Source organism: Enhydra lutris, unplaced genomic scaffold, assembly GCF_002288905.1.
Source record: "Enhydra lutris kenyoni isolate GAN:26980312 unplaced genomic scaffold, ASM228890v2 scaffoldscaffold77, whole genome shotgun sequence".
Taxonomy (NCBI): domain Eukaryota; kingdom Metazoa; phylum Chordata; class Mammalia; order Carnivora; family Mustelidae; genus Enhydra; species Enhydra lutris.
In genome coordinates, this window is record NW_019154161.1 from 958,896 (window position 1) to 969,614 (window position 10,719).

The 10,719-nt window shown below is 40.8% G+C and overlaps 1 protein-coding gene across 1 annotated transcript in view; it reads right to left on the bottom strand.

Annotated features, from left to right (window-relative positions):
- LOC111160767 overlaps positions 1-10,719 on the bottom strand; it is a 618,405-nt gene that overhangs the window by 243,526 nt on the left and 364,160 nt on the right. The window contains 1 exon segment of the mRNA XM_022524110.1: positions 10,230-10,719. This exon segment is cut by the window's right edge and continues 3 nt beyond it. Coding sequence (XP_022379818.1) covers positions 10,230-10,719 — 490 coding nt within the window.

A 10,719-nucleotide genomic window follows, 5' to 3' on the forward strand; every position in this document is an offset into this window, starting at 1 on the left:
GTAGCAGCCACTTTGGAGAACAGTGTGGAGATTCCTCAAGAAATTAAAAATAGAGCTTCCCTATGACCCTGCAATTGCACTACTGGGTATTTACCCCAAAGATACAGATGGAGTGAAAAGAAGGGCCATGTGTACCCCAATGTTTATAGCAGCAATGGCCACGGTCGCCAAACTCTGGAAAGAACCAAGATGCCCTTCAACGGACGAATGGGTAACGAAGATGTGGTCCACATACACTATGGAGTATTATGCCTCCATCAGAAAGGATGAATACCCAACTTTTGTAGCAACATGGACGGGACTGGAAGAGATTATGCTGAGTGAAATTAGTCAAGCAGAGAAAGTCAATTATCATATGGTTTCACTTATTTGTGGAGCATAAGAAATAGCATGGAGGACAAGGGGAGTTAGAGAGGAGAAGGGAGTTGAGGGAAATTGGAAGGGGAGGTAAACCATGAGAGACTATGGACTCTGAAAAACAATCTGAGGGTTCTGAAGGGGTGGGGGGTAGGAGGTTGGGGGAACCAGGTAGTGGGTATTGGAGAGGGCACGGATTGCATGGAGCACTGGGTGTGGTGCAAAAACAATGAATACTGTTACACTGAAAATAAATTTAAAAATTTTTTTAAAAATGGGAAGATTTAAGATGTAATGTTAATATTTTTACAATATGCCCACTAAAATAGTTTAAACATGGCCTACGCAGGAAAATGAAAGAATTTAAAGGTGTCTCATGGACCCAGACATTACCCTGGTTTCTCCCTTTCAAGGTATCCTTATGAAAGGGAACACAATTCCAGATAATGAAAGTAGTTCATTTTGGGGCTTCCTATGATCAATGCTGTTTCAGAAACATTTGGTGTAATAAAATTTTTTTTTTTAATAAAAATTTTGAAAAAAAACAAAAAAACAAAAAAAAAACAACAACTTATGGAGTATGATAGTAAATCCATGTAGTCAGTGTCAAGATTGAATCAAACTGTAGACAGGTGATATCTGGAGAGTTGGAGAACTGGTCATTTGTGCACAAAAACTCACGTTTGGTGTAAGAAGTGTTGGCAGTGGACATATCACAGTAATGCCTACCATGTAACTTACCAAGATTCTCTTGTGATGACTGTCAGAGATATTTGCAGCAAACTGACAGCTCATGTGACCTACAGGGTCTTACACAGTCATATATATTCATTCCAACATGAATCACAAAGTATGAATCCTATGAAAAATAGGTTCCTGATCCTACTTTGCCCAGATTTCTCCAGATCCTGCTATTCTCAATTTAAACTTTTCTTTTTAATTGCACTGATCTTTTTTTAGTCGATTTCTACAAATCCATTGGGAAATAAAGGAAAGAATAAAAGAGCCCAAAAGTCACCTGGGCCTGGATCATCATCTTTTGATTTGGGGAAATGGCTGCTAACTTGGATGCTCTGTCTTTAGCTCTTCTGGATCAGCTCTAAATTTCTGTTCAAAAATCTCAGTCTCCAGTCAATGGTTTCCCCAGAAATGACATCATCTAAGTCTTGGAGTCTTCTCCTCCCTTTTCCCTTGATCTGTCTAGTTCCTGGAGAGCCAGCACCTACAGGCTGAAAAACAAATTACTCTGAGTGGCACATTCTCTTTAGGCCCAGATGTTGTCACTGTTGCTGTGCATTCACCTTATACCAAGGCCCCAAAAGATCTGTCTTTTTATTAAGTACTCTGGGCCAAGAAAACATAAAATTCAGAATGTTTGGGAAGCACCTTTCTTCTGTAGAGTGGAAGCAGTGTGACTATCAAAGGGAATGTAGGACAGAGACCCAAAAAAGCGTGATACCCAGTGGCAAAGAACTCCGTAGGTGGATTCATTTTAGGAACAAGGACATACAGACAGTTAAGATGTACATATTTTAATTTTTAAAATTAATTTACTTATTTACTTATAGAAAAAGAGGGAGCAACTGTGAGCAGGAGAGGGACAGAGGGAGAGGGAGAGAGAGAATCCCAAGCAGGATCCACGCACAGCACCGAGCCCAACAGAGGCCTCAATCTCATGACCCTGAGATCACGACCTGAGCCAAAAGCAAGAGTTGGATGCTTAACCGACGGAGCCACCCAGGCGCCCCCCCCATTATCTTTTAAATCATGCATGTCCATCCCCCTCTTCAAAAGTCTTCTTACAGCCTAGGCTGCATACATTTTGATTTTGAGAACATCGTGCTAAGCAAATATTAAGCGGGGTCTTATTTAATTTCTCATTACCAGCCATTTCTTGATACTCTGTAGAGAATTATAAGTATAAACCAATATAGAATAGTCAGCAAAAATATTCTTTAGAAATAGAACTGAAATAAAGACATTTTCAGGCAAAAGCAGAGAGAATTCTTCATCAGAAAACCTGTATCACAGCAAACATGAATGTTCTTCAAGCAAAAGGAAAGGATCCACCAACATAAGCAGAGGAGCAAGGAGTGAAGAGAAACAAAACTGGTAAGAGTTTAAGTCTAACTTAGTAGCACATGGGGATGCCTGGGTGGCTCAGTCGGTTAAGTGACTGCTATTGACTCAGATCTTGATCCCAGGATCAAGTCCTGCGGTGGGGGGCGGGTTCCTTGTTCAGCAGGAAGCCTGCTTCTCCCTCTGCCTGCCACTCCCCCTGCTTTTGCTCTATCTATCTCTGTCTCTCTGACAAATAAATAAATAAAATCTTTTTTAAAAAGGCCAATTATGAATATTCACCTAACATGTCTATATACCTCTTTAGTCAGGTGGCTGGTTACAACATTTAAATAGAAAAAGTCTGTATCATCTTTTTTTTTTTTTTTTAAGGATTTTATTTATTTGTCAGAGAGAGAGAGAGCCAGCACAAGCAGGGTGAGCAGCAGGCAGCAGTCAGAGGGAGAAGCAGGCTCTTTGCTGAGCAAGGAGCCTGATGCTGGACTTGATCCCAGGACACTGGGATCATGACCTGAGCTGAACGGAGACGCTTAACCAACTAAGCCACCCAGCTGTCCCTATACCATCATAAAGCACACAGAGGTCAAGGTCAGTGTTAAAGAACAGGACATTTCATGGGAATAATTTAACATTCAATTTAACATTGAAAGTATTGCTAGTAAACTAAAAATCTACTTCTAAGAATTTCTGAAAAGGAAACACTGGCAACAGTGTAGTATTTGATAGGATGTTTAGTTTCTTCATTATAGTTTCCATAAGAGCACTTACGTTTTAAATCAGAAAATTATCAGCATTCTATAATTAAAACTGTGTTGCTGGATCATTAATGTAAGTTCATAACTTTAAAAGTTTTTATACTTCCTGTACCCCTGGGGCAAATAATACATTATATATTAATACAAAAAAATAGGGACGTCTGGGTGGCTCAGTTGGTTAAGCAGCTGCCTTCGGCTCAGGTCATGATCCCAGCGTCCTGGGATCGAGTCCCACATTGGGCTCCTTGCTCGGCGGGGAGCCTGCTTCTCCCTCTGCCTCTGCTGCCACTCGGCCTGCCTGTGCTCGCTCTCTCTCTCTCTCTCGCAAATAAATAAATAAAATCTTTAAAAAATAATACAAAAAATAATAAATAAATAAATAAATAAAATGACAAGGAAAAAAGTTTTCATACTTTATGAAAACAGAAACAAGGGAGAGGTAGGGATAGAGCAAATGAGTTATAAATACAAATTTTACAAAGCACAAAACCATAAATATGGGGAAATCATCAGCCTTCTTATTCAAATATACTAAGTTCCTGCCATCACAGATCACCATTTTAGGTATTTTACTTCACTGGATCTTCAAAACAACCCCTGAGGGAGATTTTGACTTCTTTTTGCTATCAGGGAAACAGATACAGGTCACATCAATCACACAGTGGATTGAAAAATCAGATTCATTTCAGGGATGCCTGGGTGGCTCAGTCAATTAAGTGTCTGTCTTCAGCTCGGGTCATGATCCTGGAGTTCCGAGACTGAGCCCCTTGTTAGGCTCCCAGCTCAGTGGGGAGTCTGCTTCTCCCTCTCTTTTTGTCCCCACTTCCAGCTTGTGCTCTCTCTCACCTTCTCTCTCAAATAAATAAATAAAATCTTTTAAAAATCAATAAAAACAAGATTCAATTCATTCCAAAATTCACTTTCATTCCACTTCACAGCAGGCCAAGACTATTTGTAAATAAGAAATCTGTTCATTAAGTAAACAAAGGAAACAAGTAAAAAGCTATTAGAACTCTATTAGCCATGTAATTCCAGAGGCATTTAGAGTAACCTTACAGGACCGCAGCTGTCTTTAGAATGCACCAAAACCAACAGAAGACTGACTCATGATGTGTCTGGGTGGCTCAGCGGTTAGGCTTCTAACTCTTGATTTTGGCTCAGGTCATGATCTCAGGGTTGTGAGACGGAACCAGTCTCAGGCTCTGTGCTGGGCATGGAGCCTGCTTGGAATTCTCTCTCTCTCCCTCCACCTCTCCCTGCCTGTAACAAAAAAGACTGCTTCTTGAACAAAGGATGGACAGAGGGTTAGATAACTGGTAGAGCTAGTCTAGTAGGACATTAATGGTAGAATCTAGGTGGTAGGTGTATAGACAGAAACTTTAACATTCCTCTGATATTTCTGTATGTTTGAAAATCTTCCATGCTAAAATGTTAGGTGGAGAGAAAGATACTGAAATAAGAATTTAGTAACGTGGCCAACTAGCAAGTAGATATTTAAAGTTAATTGATCTTTTTATATTCTAGAAAATTATAAGGAAAAGGGAGTCAGAAAGGAATAACACGCTTACAACTGCGATTAAAAAAAAAAAGTCCACATTGGAGATAAAGGCAGGGGAACAAATCCATGAGTAAATGCATAATCATGAAATGCCCGCAAAATGATACCTAAACATTTCAAACATTGCACCTTTATACAAACATACGCAAACACTGACTACGAATCCACTCACAATACCACAGGTTCATACATTAAAATCATTTGTAAATGTTTATTACATGAAATAGGGGAACAGAGAAAATCATTGTACCATTTACACAATTTATCTGGATTATCAATATTAAGCACATAACATGAAAGCCTCAAACTGGAATGTACTAAAATTTGGACAAGGGTTATCCCTTGGGAATAGAACTTAATGACAAGAGATGTTATTTTGCTTGTGTCTGACGGAGTCTGAAAAGAAATATCCCAGAGGAATGGGCAGGAATCTTGCAGGACAAAGGAGAAAAGGCTGCATCTTAAACAGGAAACCGCTATGAGGTACGCGGCATCATTCATCTCGCCAGAAACTTTGAAGTTCGACAGTAAGGGGTGATGTTGGGGCCAAAGAGGGTTTAAAACTAGAGCTGAAGACCTGGGGCGACGAGGCAGAAGGGGAAGGCAAAGGCACCTCGCGTCGGTGGCAGCAGCCAAGCCCCCGGCCTCCAGGCGCAGCCCACACTCCAGCAGCTGCGCGGACGCCCGGGGCAGCCCCCCCGAATCCCGTGAACCCCACAGACCCCTGCACGTGAACCCCGAAACAGCGCCTCATCTTCGAGCCCCGAACCAAATGCGCACCATATGCAGCCGTCCCTGACAGCCACCACCTCCGGCTAGCCATCTCCGAGCCCCAGAGAGTAAACGGCCCCCAGATGTGCCCTCGGCCCCAGGTCGCTGTTCCCCAGAGATCTTCAACCACGAGCCGCGAGAGCGACTCCGGACTGGGGCGCACACGCCACACGGCGGAACACCCACCCACGCCCTCCTCCCGCTGGAATCCCCGCCGCGTCACCCCAGGCGGACGCCGACCGCCACTCCTCAGCCACCGCCCACGAACAGCCCCAGACACTGACCTGATTTTCGCCACACACCACCACGACCGGTCGGCGCCTGAACTTACTTCGCCGAACTTCGCCCCCGTGGCCCGGCACCGCCGGACGGTGTCCAACAGGGGTCTGAGGCATTTGTAGAGAAAAGGCAACTGGATCACGGCTTTTCCGCTGCGGCAACATGGCCGCGCCCGGGGCGTGCCCTACGGGGGCGGCCATCTTAGATCACGGTCGTACGGGCCGCTAAGGGGCCCCTTCCGTGCCCGCGAGCAGGGACCGTTGGGAAAGTGGAAGGGCCGGTGGGTCCCGGCGGAAGCGCACAGGTGTCTCCAAGCTGAAGCTTAAACTGGGCAAAAACGGCGCGGCGGAAATCCCTTTCAGTGAGCCGACTGGAAAATTAAACTTAGATGGCTCCGTTGGCACTACCCCGTTAAAAGAAAGTGGAGGTATCTGTCCAGCACAGAACTCGCTTGGGGAAAGGCGAACCCACCTACGGAAGCCTCCTCCACCGAGTTTCTAGCAAAAATGGGTTTGAAGAGACTTTGGGACAAAGCAGAAGCTCTGGGGGCACAGGGATGGTGGTCATTGACTGGGAAATAAAAGCGTCGGAACGAGCCAGTTAGGCTTGGGGGCAAGTCATAAAAGGTCAGTGCCCAAGGCGAAAGCTGACTCGAGGACGCAGGCGGATTTTTCCGTGGGTCCAGAGAGGAAGACAGGCTTTGACCAAAGGCCAGAAATAGGGAAGATTGGAGGGAAAGGCCTATCTATGCATGTGAAATTGACAACTATTTTCCAGTTAGTGTATCAACCCATTCCACCATCCATGTATGAGAGCCACTCTCCACGTCCTATTATAAGAGGCATAGGAAAAAGACCAACTAATTTTTTAAATAGCTCAATAATAAGCCACTTATTTTTTAAAATTGCAAATATCTGATTTTTTAAAGTGCATCTAATATTCAAATAAGTGCAAAGTGAACAGGAAGCAAAAATATGTTAAGCCTTAATATTCATAAAGGCTGAACGATGAATAACATTCAGAGTGGCGAGGCCATGCAATAAAGACACTCTTGTGCTAAGTCTTATTTTTCTCATCTGCATAGGTAAATTGTCCACCACATATGGCTTTGAGTGAACGGAGATGTTACTATCTTGCTTATCATAGTTGGAAGTTTAAAATGCACACATTTAATATTAGGTATTTGATGTGTTTAGTCAGGATTCAGACTAGAGCATATCAACCAGTAAAATGTTTCTGGAGTACAATCCTGCAATTATCCAACTTAAAACTTTTCATTTCTTTGAGCCAGCAATTAATTTCAGGGATTCAGTAGAAACTTATTTTTTTGAGAACATGTACAAGAATAATTATGGCATCAATTCTGACAATTTTAAGGAAATAACAGACACAAATTTGTTATGTAAATGTACTTCTCTTCCATCTCTATATGCACTTTTGGATAGCATTCCTTCCTAGTGACTCTGACCAGTGTTTCCAATAGGACAAATAACAAACAGGATAGAACTAGACTTGCTCCGTGAGGTATAGTCTGTCTATCTCTTGGAGCTCTTCTAACACATTAGAATAGAGCCCAGGCTAGCCTGTTGCAGCATGAGAGCCTGTGAAAGACCCCATCAATTCCATCGGAGGTCTAGAGGTGTTTAAAAAAAAAAAAAAAGCCATCTCATTCATACAGGCTCTGTCCAGACAGCCCTACCAGACAATCCAACCCTAGACCCACACAAAAAAATTAATAAACGTTTGTCTTTAGACATTAACTTTTAGGAAAGTAATTCTGTAATGCAAAAGTAACTAATACCAATATGAATGTGCCTCAGTAGGTGATTCGTTAAATAAATCATAAATGAACATGCAGACAGACATAAAAAGAATGAAGGACACGGTGAGTTTGGTGCAGCCACTATGGAAAACAGTATGGAGTTTCCTCAAAAAATTAAAAATAAAACCACCGTATGATTCAATAATTCTGCTTGAATGTACCCAAAGGAAATGAAATCACTATCTCAAAAAGACAGTTGTTCTCCCATGCTCATTGCAGCATTATTTACAAGACCCATGGCATCAAAACTGTGTCCTATACAAATGAATGGGGCTTGATCCCATGACCCATGAGATCATGACCTGAGTCAAAACCAAGAGTCAGATGCTTAACTGACAGCCATCTGGGTCCCCAGAAGAAGACTTTCTTTATAATATTTCTTTTTCCTAACTTACTTTAAGAACATAGTATATAACATATACACAAACTATATACATATACAAACTATGCGTTAATGGACTGTTCATGTTATGGGTAAGGCTTCCGGTCAACAGCAGGCTATTAGTAGTTACCTTAAGTGCACTGAACACCAAGTGCTGGGGAGCATACAGAACAGTATTTCACGCACCGCTGGTGAGAATATAAAACAGCACAGCCACACTGGAAGAGAGTAGTTTCTTATAAGGCTAAACACAACTTACCATACATCCCAACAATCACACCTGAATTTATTGTAGCAAAACAAAAATTTACGCTCACACAAAACCGTGTATGCAGATTTCATACCATCTTTACAACAGCTGAAACCAGGAGATCTCTTCCAAGAATGAAGTGATAAACAAACTGGTCATCTAGTATGTTTATTACTCACTAATAAAAATAAAACAACCATCCATTAACTCACGTAGGTCTTCAGAGCAATTTGCCAAATGACAAAAACATGAAAAGTTTACATATGTTCTACTAATAAAAAATTATAAATTTGTATATAGTCAATAATGTAGTAAATTTTATGGAAAAATATAAAATTATGTCAATAAATATAACATATAAAATATTTTAAATCCAGTTGTAAAAATGATTTTTGTAACATAAAATTATACAACTATATTGATGGAAAACAGAAGTGGTTGTGAGAGGTAGGTTTGGATAAAGGGTATGAGCATAAAAAGGTTCAATGAGGGAATCTGTGTTGATTACAGTATTACATGATGGTTGTGGTAGTAGTTACATGAATCTGTATATGTAATAAAGCTTCTTAGAATTAAAACATAAAAAAAAAAAAACAAACATGAAAATCTAATGAAATCCAAACAAGGTTAAGGGCTTAGCTAATAGTATACTACCAAGACATTTTCCTGGATTCAATAACAAGACGTGGCTTACATAAATGTTTTTACTGGGAGATGTGAGGTAAAGGATACTAGGGAACTCTCTGGACTATTTTGCAATTTCTTATAAGTTAAAGTGATTTCAAATTAAACATTTTACAAAAATCACTCGGAAGGTGGTTTTATAAAATATTTGGTCATATTTATAAACTTAGTTAAGCAAGTACAAATACTTGTTTTATAAAAAACATAATGTAAAACATTATTTCCTTTTAAACTACTTCAGTATGCTAAATTTACAATTAAGCTTAGAGCCCAAGAAAGGTAAAAACAAATCATATAATACAGGGTAGTCCTAGAATACTCCATAGGACACTCTGCATTGTATATAACAATAAATATTCATCAGTAATGAGGAAAGCAGACGACTTTTTGAAACTATGAAATTACTGACAAGGCCACCAAAAAAGGGTTTCAAAGTATCATCTGAAAATGTATATCAGGTGAATTATCTGATGTATAATGAGGTCAGACTTGACATTTAAAACATTTAAAAGGTCAGACTTAACTTTTAAAACATTAAAAACATTTAAAAGCACTCCGACATTTACCACTTTCACAGGATGTCATTCCTTCATGAGTTCTGGTATTTGACTGGAGGTGCTCCACATTTAGCATGTTCATGAAGTTTTCATTTCTGTATGATTTCCTGACAAAACGAGGCCAACTGTGTCACTGATATCCTGCCATATATATACTGTCCTGCAGTGTGGACTCTGACCCTCAGTGAGGTCTTCTTTCTGGGTAAAAGCTTTCCCATGATCATCATACATTTTTTTTAAAAAATCGTATTTCTATGAACAATAAGCTCACTGACACTTTATGATGATCCCTGATAATAAAGTCTACCTTCCCCCTGAAGGCCCTCCTAGTCTCTGCCTACACAGAATTTGCCTCAGTGTATACTTTTCAGAATATAATGAAGCTAGAAAGTTTTGCCCAAGGTATCTCCACATTGAATGTATCAGAGTTTTCTCAACATGTTTTCACTGACGGAAAATATGAGGTAAGGATCACTGAAGGCACTACAACACATTCACCGCAACCACCAGATTCACCTCCTGGACAAGTTCTTTAATCTTCTCAGGGCACGTATCCGAAAACCGGCAGTACCAAGATTACATTCCAATCTGCTGGAAACACTGATGTTTAATGAAGTCTTGGTTGCCAAAGAAGGCATTTTCATAGTCATCACATTCATAGGGCTTCAGGAGTTCACTCATAAGTAATGAGCTGTGATTCTGTGTTAAAAGGATTTCCAACTTGACTGAATCTACCCATTTCCCTTGTGTGCATTTTCTTATGTTTAACAAGGTTTGACAAGTGGGAGAAGGCTTTCTCACAATCGCTGCATCCATAGGGTCTCTCTCCTGTATGAGTTCGTTGATGGACGTTAAGTACTGACTTTGTGGTGAAGGCTTTTCCACATTCACGGCATTCATAGGGTTTCTCTCCTGTGTGAATTCTCTGATGGGTAATGAGACCGTATTTGTGAGAATAGGATTTTCCACACTCAGTACACACAAAGGGAGTCTTTCCAGTATGACAGCGCTCATGTTGTATGAGGCATATCTTCTGGCTGAAGGCTTTCCCACACTCACTGCATTCATAGGGTTTCTCTCCCGTGTGAGTCCGCTGATGTATAATGAGGGTGCGCTTTGTGGTGAAGCCTTTTCCACATTCATTACATAAGTAAGATTTCTCTCCTGTGTGAGTTCGCTGATGTATAATGAGGGTGCGCTTTGTGGTGAAGCCTTTTCCACATTC